At 45.9% G+C, this 12,271-nt stretch overlaps 1 protein-coding gene across 4 annotated transcripts in view; it reads right to left on the bottom strand.

The window, feature by feature from the left end:
- Positions 1 to 435: 435 nt before the first annotated feature.
- The window catches only part of ME3 (malic enzyme 3), a 184,715-nt gene continuing 172,879 nt past the window's right edge, over positions 436 to 12,271 (bottom strand). For all 4 annotated transcript variants that reach the window (XM_047879261.1, XM_047879260.1, XM_047879262.1 and 1 more), the window contains 7 exons: positions 9,178 to 9,275; positions 8,794 to 8,907; positions 6,800 to 6,905; positions 6,051 to 6,193; positions 5,309 to 5,482; positions 2,021 to 2,119; positions 436 to 673 (listed from right to left, as the gene is read on the bottom strand). In XM_047879261.1, the coding sequence (XP_047735217.1) occupies positions 512 to 673; positions 2,021 to 2,119; positions 5,309 to 5,482; positions 6,051 to 6,193; positions 6,800 to 6,905; positions 8,794 to 8,907; positions 9,178 to 9,275 (896 nt within the window). In that variant the 3' untranslated portion in view covers positions 436 to 511. The remainder of the gene's footprint in view (positions 674 to 2,020; positions 2,120 to 5,308; positions 5,483 to 6,050; positions 6,194 to 6,799; positions 6,906 to 8,793; positions 8,908 to 9,177; positions 9,276 to 12,271) is intronic.

The raw sequence follows: 12,271 nt of genomic DNA, 5'->3' as shown, positions 1-12,271 counted from the left end.
CCTCATTTCCCAACAACCCCTACCTGTCCTTCACTCCTGGGACTCAGTGTGCACACTTTTCCCCCTGAAGCCTTCTCTAATGTCCTCAGAGGAAGTGTCTCCTCCCTTCTCTGGGCACCTTTGCTTGACCTTTATCTGCACTTCTTTCGTGGACTTACCACTTTCTCCCCTGTGGCAAAATGAATTGTGTCCATACCTGTTCTACTTCACTAGACTCTGAACTCTGTCAACGCAGAGTTCTAGAAAGGAGTCTAGCTTTCCCACAAGGCCTAATTGTTGGCAATTGGATTAAGAAATTCTTGGGGAGGAAGTCAGAAGAGGGTTATAGAAAAGGGAATTCTCAGGGCTTTCAGGAACAAGGCTATCATTCACTGTGTGCCTGGGTAGCTCCCATCACACCAGCAAGTTCAAAGGAAAAACACAGTGACAAAGATGGCCATTTTAGAACCCATTTATATTGTCAGTGTTACGCTGGGGTTGTTCCAGCCCCATACCAGACTCTGAAACTGCATCAGACTGTTTGAACATTCATGGCTTCCTTGGGCCAAGTATAGCTGTCCAGTGTAAAGGAGTCATAATCTGGAGTGTAGACCAGGGATCTTACAAAAGCCTCCTTGTCCTTGGGCTCTGGGTAGTAGGAGGCCAGGTTGTGTTTGTACGCGAAGTCGAGGACCTAGGGAAAAACATAGTGGCTGAGGAACTGGAACCTGAGGAGGAACCTGCCTAAAAGTTGCGTGAAGGTTGCTTGGGAGCCTGTGGAAGGGGAATTCCCCCTGGAGAACCACGAACTGTTGTCCCTGAAGCCACTGGAGCAGAGGGATGGTGAGCTTTCTGCCTAGGTAGAAATAAACACTAGGCCAGGATCAAGAGGACTCAGACTCATGTCTGCCTCTGCTTCCAACTGCTGGTGGGTGCTGAGCAGTGACATTACCATTGCTGAGCCTCAGTTTCCTCATCTGTAAAGTGTGAGTAATGCGACCTTTCTCTGGAGTGGTGTCCAATAATGGACACCTGATATCTCCTCTACACCCTGCTAAATGTGGGCTGAATTGGGACAACAGCCTGGACATTGTTCTCTGCATATTAGATTTTGCTTCAGAAGAGCATGAATCTAAATATCCCCCAAAGGAAGGAAATGGACAGGGCAGAGTTGGGACTATCAGCTGAACTGTTGGTGTCGAGGGCTGATTCTGGATTTTACAATGGACAATGCATGGGGAATAGATGCTTTTGTGCAATGTGTCTTCTGAAATTATTTTGAAAACTTATGGTCAATGTAAAATATATATACTAATAAAAATGACAGTATAATAAACTCTAATAAAATCATTATCTGTATCAATAATTATCAGTGTTGGGGCCAGTCTTTATTGTACCATGTTCTGATTCCCCGAAAACCCATCATCTCTGCAGGGTCTCTAGGATGACATTTTTCCTTGGAATATTCCATGAACCTGATCACCCCATGGCCCAGTCATTCTGAGATAAAAGGGGGAAATGAGCATCTACTCTGGTAAGAAAGGCACTGAGTATGGAGCTTTTTCCCTGTCCTCTTTAATCTTTTTCAAACTCTGGGAGAAAGGAATTACTGGCGCCTTTGGAAAAGAGGGAAACTGAGGCTCAGGAAAATGAAGTAGTTGGTGGAGCTGGGACCCAACAGCCTGAACTCTTTCCATGATACTATAAAAACTGACCTTTCTGTATAAATGGGCACTTATGATTCATTTTTTAAAAATTCCACCCACATTTTGATCCACAAGACTATGGACTTTAATGACCTTTTTGCCTGGTGTTTGAGGGGAAATCCAGGAACTTTCCCAGAACTGGCCTGAGTGGGTGTTGGGGGTGGGGCTCAAGCTGCAGATAGGAGTTTCTCACCCAGCCTTGGGCTGCCTGCAGTGCAGCCCAAGGAGCTCAGGATGTCTCCATCGCTGCCATCCCCTTAGCTCTCCTAAACTCACAGAGAGAGGAGGCTGTTGAGCCTCACTAACCACATTTCTGGGGGCAGGATGCTCCTTACTTTGATGGCGATTCTCAGAGACACATCTCGGATGGTGCTGAGTGGTGGGTACAGTCTCCCCTGGGACAAATGCTGCTCAGAGACCTCTTGGGCAATTTGCTGGGGAGAGAGAACCAAGAGGAATAAGCTGAGTTTCTGCCTTCCCAGAACAAGACCAACCCATTACCCCAGAGACTCACCTCACCCCACACAGGTGGCCAACCATGGCCATTCCCCACTGTAGTCTCTGCCACCTCATGGCCCACTGGGAGCTTAATGCTTGGGCTTTTAAGCAAGGACACATCCTTTCTGTACTGAGAGACTGGCTGAAGCTTTAAGCAATATGAGACCCTGAATTCTAAAGAAGAATCACTAAGACCAAGGTGAATAAACTTGTGGCTTGTGAAGCAGACTCTGGGATATCCCCTTGGCTGGTCCAGCCTATTGCACAGAGATCCCTGAGACTCTCACTTCCCTAGTTCCATCCTCTCCCACATGCTTAGTAACATCCTGAGTACCCATCTAGGCCATCTTGTCTGTATTCAGAGCTCCTTGAGCTCTCCTCCAGCCCTGAGGAAAGGCTTCTCCTCTGAGTGACACCACAAAGGGGCCTTGGGCTTTATCTGAATGAATGTTCTACACACATCATCCTGGGAACAGCACCTCCCACAGAGCCTGTCTCTGAGGCCCAACTCTCCCCCTCAAGCCTCATCCTTCAGCCTCAGGCACTGGTGCTCAGCCAGCCTTGCAGAACAGCCTCTGTTATGTGCTGGCTCTGAATCCACTTCCACTCAATCTTCTTGTGTCAGATTTAAATTTGGGAGAAGCCATGGTGCTCTCTGAGAACTATGTCCAAGAATGGATGAGCCAAAGGAGTTGGTCTTGCCTCAGAGTTTGGCTGACATTAGGAAAGAGGGCCTCCTCCTCTTCTGCCTCATTTTCATCCTATGTCTCTTTTCCATTCATTGAGTCAAACATTAACTGAGCTCTGTGAGATGCCAGGCTTTGTGCTAGTTGCTGAGGATCCATGGTGGAGAAGCCCTTTTCCTCCTGTAGTCTGGAGTCAGTGGGCAATTAACAAACAGGTACAACAATTTTAACATAGAAGTGAGTGCAAGGAGAAGGGGCATAGAAGCATAGAGGAAGGCAGGGCCTAGTCTGCCATCTTCAGAAAAGCTTACCAGGAGAAGAGACATAAGCTAAGACCTGAAGGACAAAGTATGAATTACCCAAAAAGGGACAGGCAATAGCACATGCAATTTCTTGGAGAGAAGGAGGGAGGGGAGAGCGTGAGTTCTTGACTCTAAATAGAACCTTGACTAGGTTGATGGTAGGGGGGAGGCTAAAGGCTTGAGAAGGAAGGAGGGCTCAGTGATGATACATCTTATATAGAAGCCATGTGAAGGAGTTTGGGCTTTATTCTTTGAGCACTGAGGAGCCATTCGAATGTCTGAAGTGAGAGAGATGGACTGTTCTGGGTTTTGAAGGATTTTCTTGGTGGAGGTATAGAAGATGGGATCAGAGGGAAGCAGGATTTCCATGGCTAGATCTGCATCTGGAAAAGGTATCCTGTAGAGTGAGGCATGGTCACTTCTAAGACACTGGGCACTGGTAACACTCTGCTGCAGCTTGGGGTAAATCAGCTGGGACCATCCTGGTGCTATTGCTCACAAGCCCAGTGACCTTGTGCAGATAACTTAGACTCTCTGTGCCTCACTTCCCTTGAGTATCACATAGGGATAATCACTATATTTATTTTACAGAGTGGTCAAGGTGAAATATATAAATCTCCTAAAAGTTGTATTAGTTTTTTTTCCATACGGAAATCAGATTCAACTTCAATTGTCTTAACTTAAAAGCACCCCTTTCAGAAATACAACTTGCCAATCATTTGAAGCCTAGACTGTCAGCTCTAGAAGGGAGTGATCTTGTCCTGCTTGCAGCAAGAGACTAATACATGCATTGAGGAGAGGTTCCTGTGTAATTGATGGACACTGTTCATGAAATGATGGAGCTGAACGGTCCCACAGCACTAGGAGGTGGGCGTGCAGATGTCTCTTGGGGTTACATAGGAAGGATCTAGCAATCACGTTTCTGCACAACAGGGGGATCTGCTTTCATGCTAACTCCAAGCAGGAAGTGACTCTTCAATCCCATGGGGGTTTCAAATAGCTCTACCCACGGCCATAGCACACCACCACCAATAACACAGCAACAAGAAGAAATACCAGAATACTCACACAAGATGGTCAGACAGCCATGTCCTGAAGCCACAGCTAGTGTGCATATGGCTTGGGGGCTTTTGTGCTTGCAGGTCTATACTACTTGCATGTCCTTGTGGAGCCAGTGCTCAAAGACCAGGATGTAGTAAGAAGGAACCTAGAGCATGAGACAGTTCCTTGTGGGGCCCATAGAAGTGGAGCTAGATAGGGCTGCATGGAAGCCATTCCCATGTCTTGCTGGGTTCGGGGCTCTCATCAGTGCCACGGTGATGGGGAAATGCAAGCATGTCAGAAATCACAGCAGAACCTTTGGTGCTCAGTGGGGATAAATAGATTTAGTATTTGTTTAGGGTTTTAATTAGTTTAACCTCCCAAAACAGACATTTCTATGCCTTGGTTTCCTCAGAGTGAGGATAATTGTGAAGTGCCTGGCATTAGTAAACATTTGGTAAATGTAAGCCACTATAGCTGTTATTACTAATCACCATTATTAGGAATGTGTGCTGTCATTCTTAATATATTCTTTCATTGCTTTCATCATGTCCAGTAAAGAATCATTTTGGGAGAGTTTCTAGTTAGAAACCTGGAGCAGGAGCACCCCCATATCTGTGCTTAATATCCAAGTACTCAGATCCAGACTTGCAACCTATCCCTTAATAAGCCCCTAGTGGGGCTTATTCTGCAACAAGTTACCCTAGTAACATGGTCAAGATCAGTGTATGGAAGAATCCAATGCTTGTCATGGTCCATGAGCCTAGTTTCAGATGGTTTTGGTGGCATCTTCTCTGTTCTAGGCAAGTATATGGGCAGTGCTGTCCCCTCACTACCAGTGCTTCCTGCCAATGCCTCCTCCCATTGACTATTCCTTATTCCCCCTTAAAAATTGTGTGTGTGCTCTGAGAGAAGTTTAAGCCTCAAGGTGATGTTGAGAGAAGCTTGAGGTTCAAGCATTTTGAGGATCCACTGCTAGGGTGAGGGGCAGGTGGGTAGAAGAGATGAGAGAAGGATTCTTTGGGAGCCCAGTGTAGGACCTGGTATAGATCACAGGCCCTGTTGGGAGCATGCAAGGGAGGAGGGACAGCGATACCTCTGCCGTCAGGAGGAAGATCTCATCTGGGATGTGCCGGATCCCCCCAGCAATGACTCCCAGAGCCACTCCAGGGAACACATAGGCATTGTTTCCTTGCCCAGGAATGAAGGTCCTGCCATCTTCCAGAGTCACGCTCTTAAAGGGACTTCCACTGGCAAAGATCCCTCGGCCCTGGAGGCAGGAAGAAAACCAGAGATGGAACCTGGAGATTGGTTTCAGGCAGTAATGGTGGCCTAGTTATTTTTCCCAGATGTTGAGCCCGTCTTCATCCTCTCCCACAGGCTCAGCGTTGTGCTGAGCACATTACAGGTGCTGAGAGCACACTTGTTCATTTGACCAGAAAGCTTAGCTCCCACTGAGTTACCTGGCAGCCAAGAAATCACTGAAAGGTGAAGGTTTTTAACCTGTCACCTCCCGACAGGGCTATCCCAGGACATGACAGGTGTGCAAGTGACCTAGAGTCTACAAATGCTTCAGGTTCTGGTCAAAACTCTACATTACTAGAGGAACCTTGAGCAGTATAACAGGATGGTAAGAGCCTGGGTTTTGGAGCCAGACCTGGGTTTGAGGGCCAGCTCTACTCCTTATTAGCTCGGTGACCTTGGGCAAGTTATTTCATCCTTCTGAACCTCATTTTGCTCATCAGTAATGTGGGGATTTTTTTTCACCCTCACAGGGTTACTCATAATTATTGTTACTGTGTCCTCTCAGCCTGGGGAAGGAAGGATTCCCCGCTGACCTCAGTGACCCGGTAGCACTTCTCAGCCGTGCACTCGGCCTTGCTGGTGGGGTTGCTCAGGGCAAAGATGATAGGGCGCTCGTGGAAGGAGGCCATGTCCCTCAGAATCTGCTCCGTGAAGGCTCCTGCGATGGCAGCAACACCTACAGGGAAAAGGGCGGGGGGTAGTAGGGATGCCTACTCTTTATAAACAACCCATTCCTCTCCTGGTGGTAGTGGTGGTGGTAGGGAGCCAGGTGCAACATGAAAGACTTAGGAGTCTTAGAGATAGCGTCTGCCATAGGAATGGAGGGAGCCAAAGAGAAAAGGGTCTTCTTGCTCAAGCTGGGTAAGACCTCCAGTTAATCCCTAAGGGAACACTGGTCCACTTCAGGTCCCCGCCTGGTTAAGATGTACCTGTGAAGGCATTCCTGGGCATTGTCCTTTAGAGTGGGCTGCTCTCCCAGGCCAGGAAGAGGTGCCAGGGTCCCCTCTTTAGGGGAGCAGCACTCATTTGCTCCCAGACCAGCCCTGTGCTTTTCTGCTGCACTGGATAATTCTGCATCACTAAGCCCCAACTTGGTGCCTTAGTTCTATGACTTTTGTACAGTAGTCACTCAATAAAATACTGTGGCACTGAAGCAGACATGGGATAGGGGAGAGAGCTGTGTTTCTATTGATCACTTAGGCCTCCTTGCTGAGCCTCAGTTTCCACCTGCAAGTCAAGAGGGTTAGCTGGGCTGAACAGTGGGTCTCCTGCCGCCTCCTACCTATGATAGCTGTGGGCTTTACCAGCCTCACCACCTCCTCCAGGGAGTTCACTTCAGGATGGTCCTGGGCAAACATCTCCTTCTCATGGTTCAGGTGGCTCCTCCCCTGCAGGGAAAGGAAAACACAATGCGGTTTGGCATTGAGAACTGCCGGGCAGGACATGGATGCATCTGGAGATCCTGAGAGCATTCCCTGTAGAGCCCTGTGCTTTGGTCTGAGCTATCAGAAGCCTGGTGGCTTATCCTCTTGAGCAGATCTCCTGGTAAAACCTAAGGTGGAACCTGAGGATTTTAATGTGTGTTTGTGTTACCATGTGGGGGTGGTGTGTGAGGTTTCTTTAATCCAAGCCACATGTGGAGAATCCATAAAACCTTTCTTTGTGCTGCTAGGGTCATGGCTCTGGGGCCAGGACAGCAAGGCTCTCGTGAAATGTCTGAGACTGACCAGGATCCTTGGCCCCAAGGTGTCCAGCACTCACAGGGGCAGTTGAGTGATGGGGGGCCTGTGCTCCCGCCAAGGTCAGGGAGCTAATGTGAATGTATTTTACAAGGGCCATTAACCTCCCCAGGAACAATAATAAGCTAAGTTCCAGAGAAGGCTTGCCAAGGTTGGCTGTTCCCAACAAGCTCAGGATTCCTTCCATTTGTTCAAACAGGAATCAGTGGGTGACAGTACGGTAAATAGCACAAAGGTTTCTGATGACTCCTTTGGGTCAGCTGGCCTCCTGAGAATCAGAGTGAAGACACCAGCTTTGAGGGATATTTGAGTAGAGGTGAGCTCCATGGGATGAACAAAATAATGCTGGGAGGTGGCAAGAGGGAAGTGTGGCAATCTCTGGCAGCTTTTACCTGTGCCTGCACTATGCTCTGGAATGACCTGGGGTGAGAGGACGAATTCCTTCTAGTGGTAATTGGGTTCTATATGAGACAAGGGAAGGTCAGTTTCTTCTGGAAGGTCTCTACTGTTCTTGGTTGATAGCCCCATGGCCTCCCCTCATCCTATCTCGGTCATCTTATTATTATTTTTTAATTTTTAAGAGAGAGACACTGTGAGTGGGGGAGTGGGGCAGAGGAAGAGCAAGAGATAATCTTAAGCAGGCTCCACACTCAGTGCAGAGCCTGATGTGGGGCTCTATCCCACTACTCTGGGATCATAAGCTGAGCCGAAATCAAGTTGGATGCTCAACCAACTGAGCCACCCAGGTGCCCCATCTGTCATCTTTTTAAAAAATCTTTCACTGATATTCTATGTTAGTGAAATTTGGGGCATTAAAACATGGAGAGCTCAGTGAAGTCCTAAAGGAGGAGGCCATCCAATTGTGTCCCTCACCACATTCCAGTCAGAAGCTGGACTGTTTCTCTCTCATTCATTCTTTGGCCCACACCTCAAACATAATTATGTACTCATTACATGCCAGGCATTGGTATAAAGACTATATAGATTAGGGTATAAAGACTATATAGATTCTCCTATATAGAATTAAAAGGGCAGCTGCCCTACAGTGTGGCAAGTGCAATGTATGGAGGCTATATGAGCATAAATGTAGGAAATGAATTGACACCTAGATGTTCAGGGAAAGCAACTTGGAGGAGGTAACAGAAGACAAGGAGGAAACAGATGGGGTTAATGGTTGAGAGTGGGTATGTAGAAAAAGAGAAGGGCATTTCAAGCAGAGGAACGAAATATGCAAGGATGTGGGAGAGACAGCATGTTACTTCTGGAAAACTATGATTTACTGTGGCTGGAGGTTAGTGCAAGGCAAGAAGTGGTGGGAGATAAAGCTGGAAGAGGCATACATATACAAACTTGCTCACATATTGAGAGCTTTTGGAAGAGCTACTTTGGGGTGTGTTTCTTGCTTTGGAGATTAGAACCTTGTCCTCCTGTTTGCCTTCTATTTTGTTTGAGTACTTTGCCCCTTGGAGACCTCTTATAGTCCAGTTCCGATAGCTGTAGGTGTCAAGAAGCCTCTAGGTTTCCAGACTGACAGTACCTTGACAATGAGTCCCTTGGAGTCCACCATCCAGATCTTCCTTGTGGCCTCTGCCTTGGGTATACCTTCTTTCTCTAGAGCCATGACAAGGAGGTGGGCGATGCCCATGGCTGCCTAGGAGGGAACATCCATATGGTAGATATTCAGATACAAGGCAAATGGCTGCTCACCATTTATCAGATGCTTTACCAAGATTCTCTCTTCTCCATACCTTTCCCCCCACTCCTAGGAGGCTTGGTTAAGTCCTTGAGACACCCAAATGTTGGTGTCCAGGCAGCTGCAATTATCACAATATACCTGTGTTGCTTCCTCTTCTCAGCACCCCCGAACACCTCCCTTCCTTCATGCTTCTCCACCCATCCTTATTCTCCTGATGTCACCTACCTCACCTGCGCCTTGGAAAACAAACACATGATTGGAGAGCTTGTTCTTGGTGATTCTCAGAGCAGCCAGGATCCCCGCTACAGCGACAGAGGCTGTGCCTGTAACAGAGGGCACTGAGATCAATCTCTGGTCATTGGCTCCCAAACCCTAAGAGAAGACCCTTGGCAGAGTTTCCCACACCTAGAATGTGTAGCCAAAGAAGCAACTTTCCTTAGCCCTTAGAGAAGCCTGTAAGCATCCAGGTTTGGAGCAAAGATATGTCCTCTTTTGTAGAAAAATGTCCTTTTGAGAAAGAGCTCCTGGATTGTTACTAGACTCTGGGAGAGAAGATCAGATAGTCAGGTGTTGCTACCACCATCATTCTTAAATGAAATGACAAGGACAAACATAACAGAGGTCAAAAAGAAGCATGAACCTCATAGAATAATTTGTTTACAGTATAAATGGATTAAAAAAAAACAAATTAAAAATGAAACCACAAAGTAGCCATGAGCCATTAAGTGACTATGTGATCTGAGCTATCTATCTTATCAACCAAGTCATAAGGCTGGGTGTGCCCAGTAGCATAACATCATCAAATGGCTTGAGCCCATCTGAAAGGTACAAATAAGTTGCATGAGCAGGTGGCTCAGACTCATTTGACACCTACTTCTGCTGCATGATGTCCTCTCCTTCAGTGCACACCTAGGGCCTCATATGATCAAGGAGAAAAAAGCTTGGGCTTGGTTTACAGATCATGCTTAATGATATGCTGGAATCAATGAGAAATTTATGTTGCAGCTTCACAGCCCCAATGAAAAGTAGTCCTAAAGGGTAACAGTGAGGAAAATATTCCTAATGCACATGACTTCAAGTTATAAATTTGGTTGTCCATTTTGGTCCAAGAGATGGCTAGACCTATATTGATTCATTGGCAGTTGCTAATGGTTTAGCTGATGGTCAGGGACTTAGAATAAAATAAACAGTAAGGTTGGTGATGAGGAAGCCTAGGATAGGGGTGTGTGGATGGACATCTTGGGAAAGGTATAGAGTGTGAACAAAGTTGTGCCACACATGAAAATTGAGCAAAGGGCATAATGAAATAGGTTCTCTCTACCAGGTGGACAAAATGGCATGTCATGTATATGTTAGTCAGTGTCCTTCTTCTGCCACTTAGGGTTTGCTCAATGAGTTTATGTACCAAGTAGCCATGGTGGCAAGGACAGAGGCTATGCATGGACTTCCTCTCATCAAGGTTGACCTGCTACTGCTGAATGACTAACCTGTCAATGGCAGATGCCAACATTAAGCTCCTGGTATGACACCATTCTCTGGGAAGAACATCTACCTAGCAGTGGAATGGTTACTTTGGACTCTTTCCATTATAGACAAGAAAGACATTTATCCTCAATGGACTAAAAATATATTTTGGCTATAGATTTTCTTTCCCTACATGTAATACTCTACCAGTGCCATAATCTGTGGATGTTTGGAATCTGTGGATAGCCTATTCACCATTGATATATTCCAGACAAAAGGCTTCTGATCAGGAATTCATTTCACAGTAATGGAAATGCACCAATAGGCTTATGCCCATGGAATTCAGTGGTCTTAACATGTACTCTACCACCTAGGAGCAGTTGGCCTAATAGATCAGTAGAATGGTCTACTTAAGACTTAGTCAAGGTAACACTCTATGAAGATGGTGAAATTCTATTTTACAGGATGTATTTTGACTTAGCACATGCTACACTGTGTTCTTTCTTCCATGGCCAGAATATTTGGGTCTGGAAAGCAAAGGGTTGAAGTGGAAGTGGCTCCTTTCACCATTTCACCTGATAACTCACTTGTACACATTCTTCCATTTTGTGCTCTCTGGATTGGAGGTATTTGGTTCCCAAGAAACAAATGCCTGTATTAGAGTTCACAGCATGGTTCTACCAAATTGAGGAGTGAGAGTGCCACCTGGCCATTTGGCACTTTTTTCTTTCTTATTTATTTTATTTTATTTTTTGCCATGAAACCAATGGGCAAAGAAAGAGAGGGTGTGGTTATTCATCCTGATAACTGAGGGGAAACTGAGGATAGGGAGGACTAGATCTGAGCCCAGGGGATCCTCTGGGGTGTGTCTTAGTACTTCCAGGCTCAATAGTAGATATTAATGAATATTACTGCAACAAAACAGAGGCAGGACCACTTAGTATTCACACCATTCAGATATAAAAGGTTTGGGTCATCCCACTAAAGGACCTGGCCAGCTGAAGTCCTGTCTGAGGACAAGAAAGCATGGAATGGGATGTTGAGGGAGAAATGTATAAACATCAATTATGGCCTCACGACTGGTTACAGAAACAAGGAATACAGCAGCCATGCAGATTTTCATCCTCGAGTATTATGTGATAATATGTAATGGTATATATTAGCTAATTTATTCTCCCTTCTCCTTCCTCTTAATCCTATAATTTAGTCTTTAGGTAACAGAATTTTCAAACATGACTGTGACAGAGTTTTAAGATAGTTAATCCTGACCAGAGATGGGTAGTGTGACTGTTTTCCAGAGATGAAGAGAATGACTGTACGTACTTTGCCTCTCCCCATTTTGAGGAGAAGGTGAGAATGTCTTCATTTGTTGCAAAGATATGTTTTGTTGGAGTTGTTTTTGTTGTTTTCTGGAAGTATCAGTGCATACAACGCGGTGTACGGATGCTGAGTAGCTAAAAGGATCGACTGTGCCAATTACTGGGTATAACTGTTTCTTAGTTTCAAACCCACTCTTCACTCTGCTTTGTCTGCAGACCAGCTTTGCCAGCTTTGTCAATTGGCTTTATGCTGGGCTCTGCCAGTGAGGGGCACCAGAGGGTGACTGAAAGGCTGGGTTAGGGGGAAGGAAGAACGCTTTCTGCAGCATCATCCCCGCCTTGAGATTGCCCGGATAAAATGTAGGACACTTAAATTTAGATTTTTGATAAACAACAAATAACTTTTTTTTAATGTAAGCATTCCCATCCAATATTAGCATAAGTATTCTAAAAAATTATTCATTATTATCAAAATTCATTATTTATCTGAAATTCAAATTTAAGTAGGCATGCTGCATTTTGACCTTGCTAAATCT

This window comes from Prionailurus viverrinus, chromosome D1 (assembly GCF_022837055.1).
Source record: "Prionailurus viverrinus isolate Anna chromosome D1, UM_Priviv_1.0, whole genome shotgun sequence".
Taxonomy (NCBI): domain Eukaryota; kingdom Metazoa; phylum Chordata; class Mammalia; order Carnivora; family Felidae; genus Prionailurus; species Prionailurus viverrinus.
Note: the sequence above shows the minus strand (reverse complement) of the source record. Positions and strands in the feature narration are given on the sequence as shown.